The sequence below is a fragment of the Pongo abelii genome, chromosome X (assembly GCF_028885655.2).
Source record: "Pongo abelii isolate AG06213 chromosome X, NHGRI_mPonAbe1-v2.0_pri, whole genome shotgun sequence".
Taxonomy (NCBI): domain Eukaryota; kingdom Metazoa; phylum Chordata; class Mammalia; order Primates; family Hominidae; genus Pongo; species Pongo abelii.
Window position 1 is genome coordinate 106,073,738 of NC_072008.2, and position 12,338 is coordinate 106,086,075.

The following is a 12,338-nucleotide window of genomic DNA, read 5'->3' on the forward strand; positions in this document are numbered from 1 at the left end:
GTCTATAAACAAAAAACATATAAAGTAATTAACCAAAATCAGAGGTTCCCAGTAAGTCTCAACGCTGCTGTGGAAATACATGTATCCCCAAAGATAAATGTTTAAACATAAGTTTTTATCTATCAGTCTACCTTGTAAATTGGATAGTCAGGACTGACGTAAGATGCAAGGGTCCCTGGGAGTCTTAGCTTTCTTCCAGGCTGTGACAATCAGACTCATATTATCAGGTTTTTTATTTTATTTATTTATTTTTCTTTTTGGTAGAGATGGTGGGGGGTGGGAGTGGGGGGTTGCACTATTTTGCCCAGGCTGGTCTCCAACTCCTGGCCTCAAGCAATTCTTCACCATCAGCTTCTCAAAGCATCGGGATTACAGGCATGAGCCACTGTGCCCAGCATCATGTTATCTGTTTAACCTGGCTATAGAATTCCCAGGTACCCTGAGTTAGCCCAAGGGACCTGTGAGGGTAAGGCAAGTCACTGTTTTTATCAAAGTTTTAAAATGGAGCTTTGAAAATAACAATCCAGAAGCAGAAACAAAGCAGGTTTCTGCTACAAAGGCACTCTAATCAGTGCACATAAGAGGGTTATTTTTTTCCTTCTAAAACAAATTAGTCAGATAACTTTGAATTCCTCACCTTTTGCTTTTATTCTGTGACCCAGGAAAATATTCTAAATGGATTCTTCCCAACCCCTCAAAAAAAATTCTCAACTGTGCTTTCACTGATAATACAAGGGCTACCCATTTTCAGACAACTAATGATCATCACTTAAGGTCACAAGCAATTCCAGACCAATACAGATAAACTTAGCATGTTTTAGGGGTTACTGAAGCCTCATGAAATAAATTAGACATGAATGCAAGTTACTTGAAGCTTGTTTATTCCTTGAATTCTACTCTTCTGGTGATGTAAACTTATGGGATTAGAGCCAGCAAAATAATACAATTTGCAAGTCTTCTCTGCTACAGCTCTAACATACCCTGCTGGCCCCTCTGTTTCTGTTTCATTTCTATTATTTTTACAAATATACTCAGAGTTCAATTTTAGCTGCAGAATAACCACTGGACCATTTAAGTGATATTTACATGAAACAGCAATACAGGCATCATTTGAAAGGTCAGGACTGGTCTTTCTGTGCAAGAAGTTCTCTTCTTTGCTCAGTTTCCACCTTTTAGACGGCTTCCCAAACCCCTTGTCCTTCTCCCATTGGGTGCAGCCCACTGCACCAGACGGGATCTTTCTTGGCAGTATTCAGCTCTTTACTCACATCCATTATGGTTCCTTGGATACTACATTATGATCAACCAATCACATAAATCTCAACTTTGAATGTTTCCTCTGAAACACTTCTAAATATTTTAAGAAGAATCAGGCAAATTTCTTTTTCTCTCTCATCTAGAAAGGAAAGGATTAGCTTCTCTGTCATTAAAATATCCTTAAAATGATTTCAAAGTTGTTGAAATAGCATCAATCTCAAAACTCATGGGAAGTTCTACATGAAAAACATTTTTAAGGCTTTCCTTTATTTAAAGTGAAGAGCAACAAGAATTTTGGTATCAACATGATTGTGAAAGTTTTCTATTGTATATTTCTAATATCACATTAGAAATATTAGAAATAATATTAAAAATTAGAAATGATATTAGAGATATTAGAAATAGTGAATATTGTAATATCAGATTTCTGTCACTAGATAAAACTATATTTTAATATAATTCCAATTTTACTTTTAATTTTGAGTGTTTATAGGTACATTTTCATACCAAGAAATGTAAAATGTCAACAGCGATTACCTTTGGTCGATGAAATTACCAGTGATGTTTATTTACTTTTTTATGCTTTTCTCAATTTTCCAAACTTTCTACAATAAGTAGGTTAGACATTCATTTGAAAATCCCCCAAAAAAATACGGTTTAAAAATTTTAATCTGTTTTGCTTTTTAATGTTAAATCAAGCTTAGTTGTAGCAATAAGCAAGCAAACTAACATACCTCTTGATTAAATGGGCTCGGCTATTCACGTAGTTGGAGTCAAAAGAATAGTTTTCAGTCTGCAATGAGAAGAAAAAATTTAAAAGGTTACATAGATGATTCATAAGTAGATTTCAAACTGTCCTACTTAGAAGGAATTTTTCTTCTGGGTCAAGAAGCAGTGAGTGAATTGGAACCCAAGGCCACAGTGCAGCAGCAGCCTCTGCCTCCTTCAGGCCCTAGGGACTCCGTGGAGGCAGCAGCTCCCTGCTGCAGACCAGGGCGGCCTTGGCACAAACATTCCCTAGAATATGACTGGCTACTGACCATGCAACCACTTACTGAGAAGAGACAACGTGACCTACAATCCTTACAGAAACTAATTGCTTCCCATTCCCCAGTAGAGACAATTCTATGCCCATCAAATTGACTGGAAGTTCAAAGGTATTTTTATTAGTAGTAGATAATTAACATGTTAAAATATTTATTCCAAAGATATGGAAATGCAGGCAAGGTAATCCCCCACTGTGGATTTAAACTCTGTACTTCCCTTTGTTTCAAGACATTTGCTCAGCACTGGTTATGCAGGAAGGCCTTTGTTTTATCACAGATATAAAGGCAAACAAATATTATGCCTAAAACACGGTGAAGGGCAGTCCACAGGGGGTGCCAAAGTCTTTCATGTGAAACATGAAGTTTGTAAGCAAATCCCTGTCTCAGCTCCTATCATTAGAGCACCACTGTTTAATCTGGTTACAGCAGACTGCTGGAGCAATGGCTTTATAAAAGCAAATGCAGAATACCTGCCAGATGAAAGAGATGGAAAAACAGCTTATGATCACCCAGAGGTTGGGAGAACTAGAGGGGAAAAGCCTTAGCAGGGTGAAATCCAGAGAAAAGTCGACACTAAAGTAACTGAATGTCCTAGTAAAGTGGATCTCACCCCCAGCACTAAAGTACCACTCTTCTTGAACCACTGTATGATCTAGAAGCTACCCAAACACATCTCCCCCACCCTCTTGCCATCCCACTAGAAATCTCCACTGTTCCCACCATTCCTTAGGAGCCTTCTGAAATTACTTCAACTGGTAGTGTTTGGAAAAGGAAACACAATTTCTGTCTAGCAAACAAAAGAGCAGATTCCTCTCAGACCTCTACCTGTCAGATAATAACTGTGCTAGGCTCCTAGATGCAGCCCTTGCTTCCAAGGAGCTCACAGTTTGATGGAGAAGAAAACAGAACAGGCAATAGCAGATCCAGCTACCACATGGGCACCAAACAGCCAGCAGTCAGAGTACAGACCCCAAGTGCCTACAATAGGTAGGAAGCGGGATGGTGAATGTGTGAGAGAGAGGAGGAGACAGTACTTAAAAGGAAACTAAACCCCAACATTGCCCTGCACTTACTCAGGTATGTTCATGTGCCCACCCATGCCCCTCATTTGAAGATGGACTGTGTAATAGCTACTCACACTGCTTTTATCTAGAAGTTTATCTCCCCTTTTTAATGTAAACTCAAGCAATTTTTAATGCTATTGGAAGCATGGGTTGGGAGATTAAAAATCAAAAGGGTCAGTTCATTTCTGGTTTCTTCATAGAGAGTGAATGCTGAAATTGTCACAAACAGGAATAGGAGGCAAACTTGGAAGCTGTGTTAGGAATACAATCCAAGTATTTGCTGGAAGAAGTTTATCCAACAGTCAGTCAACCAACAAACACTCTTTGAGTTAATTCGTTGCACCAATGTAACAGGTAAAAATGATGTGGTTAAATGTGTTCATCTATGATATTCAGTACAATATATAATTTAACAAGTGGGAAGTTCACTACCCCACAAAAATTATGCTACCCTGTTGATGTGGTTTGGACCTGTGTCCCCACCCAAATCTCATGTTGAATTATAATCCCCAATGTTGGAGGTAGGGCCTGGTGGGAAGTGATTTGATCATGGTGGCGGTTTCTCATGAATGGTTTAGCACCATCCCTCTTGGTACTGTCCTCTCGATAGTGAATGAGTTCTTATCACATCTGGTTATTTAAAAGTGTGTAGTCCTTCCTCCCCATCTCTCTCTCTTGCTGCTCTGGCCATGTGATGTGCCTACTCCCCCTTAACCTTCCACCATGATTGTAAGTTTCCTTAGGCCTCGCCAGAAGCTAAGCAGATGTCAGCATCATGCCTCCTGTACAGTCTGCAGGACCATGGGCCAATTAAACCACTTTTCTTTATGAAATTACCCAGTCTCAGGTATTTCTTTAGGGCAACATAACAATGGACTAATACATCTGTTAAAACCAGAATTGATTAAGCACTCAGCAGTTCAAATATTCATTTCACTCTGCGATCTTGGGCAAATTACTTAATCCTTGCATGCCTCAGTTTCCCTCTCTGTAAAATAGGGATAATAGAACATGAATCCAAAGGAGAATTTCAGCTGCATTTATCAGACCCATGACAGGAATGGTGGGAATCCTGATCCCCTGCTTTATACAGAACCTGCAACTAACTCCAAGTAGGATCAGGAATTTGACCTCATTCAGGCAATAAAATAGTGGCACATGCATGTTCCATCTCATCTTTCAAACTAAATCATTTTTTCAAGAAGATTAGTAAAGAGACAAAAATACAAAAAGGAAATCTAGAGGATACTGGCTTTGCAAGAAAAGGATATGCAGCAACCCAAGCTACTGTATTTAAAGAATCTGTCTTTACTGTCTTTAAAGAAGACGGTTCTCAAGTAGAAAATTTTCCATATCTTTGCAAATGAAGGCATGGAACCTGTGTGCACTCTGCATCAAATATGAAGCTCCGTGGAGACCTGACCTCCAGGCATGGTGCCAGAGCCACATGTTCAGACAAAGAAGCAATACCATGCACATTGTATCACTAATGAAAATACTACTTCTTGGACCTAAGCCATAATACATCTCATCATGAGGATTCCCACTCCCAGGCACTGAGTTGAGAAGAGACAAGTCTCGAGGACATGTTTGTAATTACCTTAACAATTCTTCCCCCAAATACAGGCCAGTTAACCCCAGGCAGATGTGCCAGGCATGATCTGCTACTGTAAAGAGGAGAATATCATAGAAGCTTATAACCTTCCTATCTTTTGTCCTCCTTTTTTAACTCCAAAGGAATAAACCACCCATTCTTGTGGGTCCTGACCTTCAAATGAAAATATATCATTCCCCCAAATCAGCACGAACCATCATGGGCAGATGTCTCATGCTGCATCCTAATGCAATTAGTAGCGCTAGTCAATGTGGCACGTTCCTAGAACCGATTTTCCCAGAATGGATGGGGCTATGCTGATTCACCCATTGTCTTGTGCCTTTGTAATCCGTCTCAGGTCTCTTTGTGAGGCAGTTGGGTTACAGTTATGGGAAAAATCTATGCAGCAGAATTATTCTAATTGGATAGAATACACTATTCTGGCCTCATTAGTACTACATTCCAAACAACTGAGTTAACTGGCCATAGATGGGCTATTATATTATGGGTCTATGTATACTGACATCAAGTGTTCTAGCTCATACTGATTCGAGGTGTATGCCCAAACCCAACTCCTGTGCACTGAGAGAGTATATCTTTTCACACCTCTGGTGGAGCAAAGGATGAGACTCAGATCACCAGATCATCCTGAAGAAGGAAATATTTTCTTTTTCTTTTTTTTAATTTTTATTTTTTTTATTATACTAAGTTTTAGGGTACATGTGCACAATGTGCAGGTTAGTTACATATGTATACATGTGCCATGCTGGTGCGCTGCACCCATTAACTCGCCATTTAGCATTAGGTATATCTCCTAATGCTATCCCTTCCCCCTCCCCCTACCCCACAACAGTCCCCAGAGTGTGATGTTCCCCTTCCTGTGTCCATGTGTTCTCATTGTTCAATTCCCATCTATGAGTGAGAGCATGCGGTATTTGGTTTTCTGTCCTTGCGATAGTTTACTGAGAATGATGATTTCCAATTTCATCCATGTCCCTGCAAAGGACATGAACTCATCATTTTTTATGGCTGCATAGTACTCCATGGTGTATATGTGCCACATTTTCTTAATCCAGTCTATCATTGTTGGACATTTGGGTTGGTTCCAAGTCTTTGCTATTGTGAATAGTGCCGCAATAAACATACGTGTGCATGTGTCTTTATAGCAGCTAAGAAATATTTTCTTAATGAATAGTTTTTATGTCTTAAGCCAGTGGTTCTCAGCCCTAACTAACTACACATGAGAATCATCTCAGAATCTTCTTCTTGTAAAACATAAAAAATAAAAATACTGTCACCAAGGACCCACTCCAAGAGATTCTGAGGTAATTAGCCTGGAATTGGACCCAGGCACTGGGTGATTTTTTTAAAAAGCTTTCCAGGAAATTTTAGTGTACCTCCAGGGTGGCAAATAACTGTCTTGAGCAAAGGACTGGCCACAGGCTCTGACCTAATGTGCTGCATTTTCTAAAGCAAGCCCAGCTGTTTAGAAGATGTCATTTCTTTTGTCAGATTACCTGCCAAGGTCATCTCAATATAGGATAAAGAACCACAGAAGTAATACATTCTTTAAGATATAATACATGAGCTTTTTTTTTTTTTTTGCATGAATGTATTGGCTCCTAGTTAGCCTTATTTAATCAAAATTTGCTTGACATTATTCCAATACCTTCTCTAAGTATGCTAAATGGCAAACAACATGAAACATTTGAGAGAGGAAATTTTCTCTAAATGTCACATTAATTTCACTAGGAGATGTCCCCATTTCTAATGAGACAGCCAGGTTAACACAAGAACACAGCAAAGAGATAAGAACAACATTTGCTTTGGAAAAACCTAATTGTGACATTAAAAAAATGGGCCTAGAGCAAACTTTTTTATTTCGTCTCAGTGGTAAGTAAGAGTCACTTTCTTATTATTTAGTATATTTATCACAAAATCTTTTTCTAATTTGAATTCTTTATCCTTGGGTATAACACTGAAAGCAGGTGTCTCACTTGACCTAGGTTTAATAAAATTTTGATTTTTAAAAATTCTCAAAGAATAAATAATTCTAGACAGCTCAGTTTTCCAGATAGCTTAGGGTGTTCTCCTTTAAGAACTAAAACTTTGATTTAAAATCCTAACCATCTGCCTTGTTTCTGAAACATATCACAAAGTTGCCCTCCTTAAAATAGCGTATAAAAAACATAATTTAACCACTTATTTGTTACTTAGGAGCATCTTTATAAACGTAAATTATTACCCACGCAGGTTTTGCCTGTATACTCAACGACCCCAAACTGCTGTGGTTTTTTTCTTGTCTTTAATTTTTAACATAGGATCGTCACCAACCTTCTATCAAACACAGTGTTTTTAACTTTTCAGTGCTGTTGGTATATCAAAAGTAGCTTTTCTTCCATTTCAAGTTTGACACTTTTACTCTACTGTGTTCTTGGAAACTATACAATTATATTTGTGTCTAGAAAAAAAGAGTTGTAATGTTCTGCATAGACAGCTGAGATGTTGCGCTCCTAAGGGGGAAATTACATGATCTTTAATATAGGGACTTTTGTGCAATGTTTGGTTTTCGTTGTTTGTTTCTGTGTTTGTCTGTTAGCTGCTTGGGAGCTTTCTTTGCTTACTACTTGCTGTTCTCAGGTCCCTTTTGGATATAGGAGGATTCTAGTAAGACGTTTGGGTGGGGGATATGTTATTACATTTCTACGTTACTAAGTCTGGCATATCAGAAGTCAAATACTTCCACTTTGTCAGGCCCCCAAGGTACCAGAGAATGCCCTACTTTAATTGTCATTTTGCATTACTTTTACAGTTCACTGAATCGTGCCCTAGTCTCTAGAAGAGTGACTGCAGCTCTCTCAGCACCACATTTATCAGCAGAGAGACTTCAACCCTAAGGAAAAAGAAGCCCAATAAATGCAGATATCCAGGACTAGACTCTTTGCCCAGTGGCACAAATCCCAGGTCACTATACCAAGCAAAAAAAAAAAAAGGTTGCAGACGTTGGGATTAAAACTGAGGTTACTCAAATCTTTAGATTTTCATTTGAAAATGAACGATACTTTTAAGTTACACTTTTAAAGTCCCATCAAGCTGAAAAGCATTATAACTGTAATTTGCTACCTAATTTTTTAAAGTTTTTAAGTCTTAAGTCATTTTAGCAATCAAAACAGGAAAACTGGAATCCCATATCAGATACACAACAAAGTGATTATAAAATGCTGCTTCTTTTTTCAACTGCTGACTTCCAATAATGATAATTGTGCCTATTGATCCATAATGAAAAGACCCATAACCTTTCCTAAAGCTGGTTGCTGTTTTAGATGTTCAAATGGCCATCTCCTCACAAAGATGGCTTTTGGAAATGAGATAATAAATAGTTTTTGCCTACTTTCTACCCCCAACACATAAAAATGAATATGTAAATTCTGTATAAAAATAAAGCTGACATGCCTCCAGCTAGAATGTATATTCAAAGACTCATCCATCCAGACAGCAGCAACTGAAGCAGGAATTAGTGAAGGTGGAATAAAAGGCACCATCCCCAGCTGCCAACATTACAAAGTTCATATTTGCCCTGAACTAGAAAACATGCTAGGTAAACTCCTACTAACCACTTATTGTCAGTTGTATGCTCCCCACACACCCCAGCCCTAATTCATTCTCTCTCTCTCTCTCTCTCACACACACACACACACTCACACGCACACACACAAACACACACAGTTTGACTACAGAAAGCAATGTGGTGTAGTGGGGACAGCTGGATCCTCTCCCTAGGATTGTCATTAACTTACAGATGACCTTGGATGAATCACGTTAACCCTCTTGAGGCCTTAATTTATCTTTCTTTAAAATGAGGAGAATAACCAAAAGGACTCCATGTTGCCTTCAAGCTCCACAATTCTAGGCTTCTAAAACAAAGTGATTCTTAATTTATTCATTTATCTATCCAGTAAGCATGAACCAAACCCTGGGAATTAAAAAAAAAATAGCCTGCACCTTCAAGGAGCTCACAAACTAATGGATCTTTTACCAGAGATGATCAAAATGTCAGATATTCAGGTAAATACACATACACAGACTGGCACCTATGTACCTGCAGATACAGGCATATACTTGTATGCAGGCTACTGGAGTGCAACTTGGAGAATTACACTGCTACTCTGTAGAACTAAATAACACCCTAATGACTCAATGGCTGTAGGTGACTCACATGGGAGAATCTGGCCCTCATATGTGTCATATGTACATAACCCACATCATAAAAGGCAAGAAACCTCCCTATCCTATCAAATAGGTTATACAATTCATAACGTTCTTAGAAATAGCCCATATATCTGTCCTTTTGGCTCCATTTCCACAGCCTTCATCACCTTGTGCCATTGTTTTCTCACCTGCATTTGTTCTACCTCATTCTGCAAAATGCTGTTTGGATAATCTTCCTCACCCACTATTTTCATCACATCACTTCTCTTTTCAAGACCTTACAGTAGCTCCTTGTTGCAATTAACATTAAATCTAAATGAAGTCCTTAGCTAAGCAGTCATCCAACACAAGCCATCTAATTTCCCTCATTTCTAATATATCTCCATCACTGATCATCCCACATTCCTTAGCATTTTCTCAGCACTTTGTATACAGACTGTACAATGTAATTATGCATTTCCTTAGGTTCTATGATTATTTAACGTGTAGTGTGTCAGTTCCTCTCTCAACGGGACTGGAAGCTCCCTTTTGAGGTCCCTGTGCCATCTGCCACAATGCTAAACATTTAGCATGTGTTCATATAATGCATCAATGAATGATCAGAGAAGAGATGGAAGGGATTAAGAATGAGGCTACTTATCACAATTAAGGCAGGTGACCAAGTTTATTAGGCCAAGGTGGTTCTACTTCTTCAGAAAGCATCCACTCTGCACACTGCCTTCTGTAGTTACAATTTGTTCACTGTTATCATTCCCAACTACTACCTTATAAATACACAATAGCCTATATATAACTGAAAGGGATAAGATGACGCAGTTAGGTGCTTTCTGCCCATCTAACTCCATCAGTCCTGCCACATCTCTGGGAATGGTGGTGACAACATATGATAGTGTTCCCAAACCCAATTTGATAACGTTTCTGTGAGAAGACGAGGGCTCACCAGAATGTAGACCTCTGAGTCACAGATGGACAGTGTGGCAGCTACTTTTCTACAGGTGGTAAACAACTCTAGCATCCCAGTGACTGTCAGGACAAGGCTATCAATGAGAAACACAGGCCATGTGGTTAACATTCAACAAATTAAATTGAAAGAATTCCCCTCCTAGCAGCCTCTCATCATCATTCCTATTGTTGCACCGGCACCATTGATGTGGTCACCCTACCTAGAGGTGGCAAAGATGGCTTAGGGAAAGCACTTTTCTTTGCTCTCATCTTTGGGTCAAAGTTATGCCTTTAGAAGAGCAACCCAGTTGTGAATTTCACTACAGAGGCCTCCTTGAGAAACCTAGCAGCTGTCTGCAGTAAACCATACAATTCAAAGCCTGCTGAAAGACGAGCTTAAACATCATGCCATAAAACAAATACAGGCTTCTGAATAAGGCCCTCGACCCTTTTCTAAGTCCTTTGTGGGGCATAGTGCACTCTGAAACAGTATCTGCTTATAGAAAGCTCTCTGGAACCAGTTAATGCCTATTACATGTACAAATGCAGAATCAACAATATCTCAGTATGAGTAAGAGTACCTCAAGAGCAAATAAAATGAAAAATTCAGTCATGTAAGTCAAACTATTTAATCCCATGTAAACAGAACTTAATGGAGAACCAAATAGCTCTCAACCACATTTGCCAGTGGAACAAATTCTGGAGTCCAATCACTCTACCAAACATGTAACTACAACACATTAAAGCTATTTTGCAGGCACAGAGTGCCTTTCATCCCCAAATATCAAAGCACTTTACAAGCAAGTGCCAACTGTTATTTCCCCTTTAAAGAGCCATGAAAACAAACACACAGCTTAAGTGCTACAACCACATTAAGCACTAACTCAGCTAGAGCATGCTGCAACAAGGACAATAAGAGAAACCCCAGGAGCACCATTCCTGGCATTTTCTGCTACCGGGATAGGAAGCAATCAGAAAACAGTAACATCAGGGAAGTGATTAGCCTGCTTCCTACCTATGTTTCTCTGAGTGATTTCCCTGACTAATTCCAGTGAAAGGGTCAGGGGACTATAGTCCAGCAGTCAGACAAAGGAAAAACTTGGCACACACTAACTGGAAATCATTCTCCAGACCTAGCTGGAGGGCCTAGTCACAGAGCCCAAGGGATCCAGAAATGAGCCACTTTGTTCCCTGAAACCTTGGTGACCATTTTGGTTGCCCTTTAAAGGCACTGGCAACCATTGTTAGAAGGTGACCTAAGATGTAAGATTAACAGTCATGATGGTGGTTTCAATTTTAGAAGCTATGATTTGGTAAAGCTGGTCAAACTGACGATAAGAAACCCATATAAGATCTCCCACAAGAGGGTTGGGCATTGTGGCTCATGTCTGTAACTCCAATGACTTGGAAGACTGAGGTGGGAGGATCGCTTAAGGCCAGGAGTTCAAGACCAGCCTGGGCAACATAGCGAGAGCCCATCTCTAATAAAGAAATAAATATACACATATATACATATACATAATACATATACATATATGTACACACATATGAAAGTGTGTGTGTGTGTGTGTGTGTGTGTGTGTGTAATCTCCCACAAGCAATGGGATCCAGGAACCCACAGTATGAGCTCTCCTGGATCCAGCCTACCTTTGAGCCCTTCTGGCTCAGAGAAGGACTAGCACCCTCAGAACCTGAGCTGGTCCATTCCTTTCTGCTAAATTCTATTATATCAGTGCCTCAGTTCTCTGCCACTTACCAGCTACAGAGCCCTGACTGCCTGCAGAGTGTGCAGAGTACAATTTCTATTGAGTAAGCTTTGTCAGCTGAAAAGACTTTCAAAATATTTAGAGAGAAAGCAGCGGGTGGCCTTGTGCCTTTGGGCCAAAACAACACCCCCAAATTCTGTTCCAACCCCAATCCCATTATTTATATTATGTGCCACTAAAAACCCAGTTGCCTCTACAAGCTTATTTAAGACTGAAGGAGCAACAGCCTTTGGCATATCATTCTAAATTCATTTCCCTTGTACCAGCTTGTTGCTCAAGCCGGTAAAATGTGATCATGCTGACAAAAAACAATCAAGTGATAGACCATCTTGGAAACAGTGAATGCATTAGCTTCTAATATTGATGTTTTCTAATTAGATACAATACAATAGATCATTTTCTTGTTTGTGATCAATGAAACCTGCCATAGTTCTCTTTTGTCGCAGATATTTTGATTACT

General features: G+C 39.3%; 1 protein-coding gene across 4 annotated transcripts in view; it reads right to left on the reverse strand.

Annotated features, from left to right (window-relative positions):
* The window catches only part of PCDH19 (protocadherin 19), a 118,683-nt gene that overhangs the window by 56,774 nt on the left and 49,571 nt on the right, over window positions 1-12,338 (reverse strand). For all 4 annotated transcript variants that reach the window (XM_024240654.3, XM_002831878.5, XM_024240653.3 and 1 more), the window contains one exon: window positions 1,992-2,050. In XM_024240654.3, coding sequence (XP_024096422.1) covers window positions 1,992-2,050 — 59 coding nt within the window. The remainder of the gene's footprint in view (window positions 1-1,991; window positions 2,051-12,338) is intronic.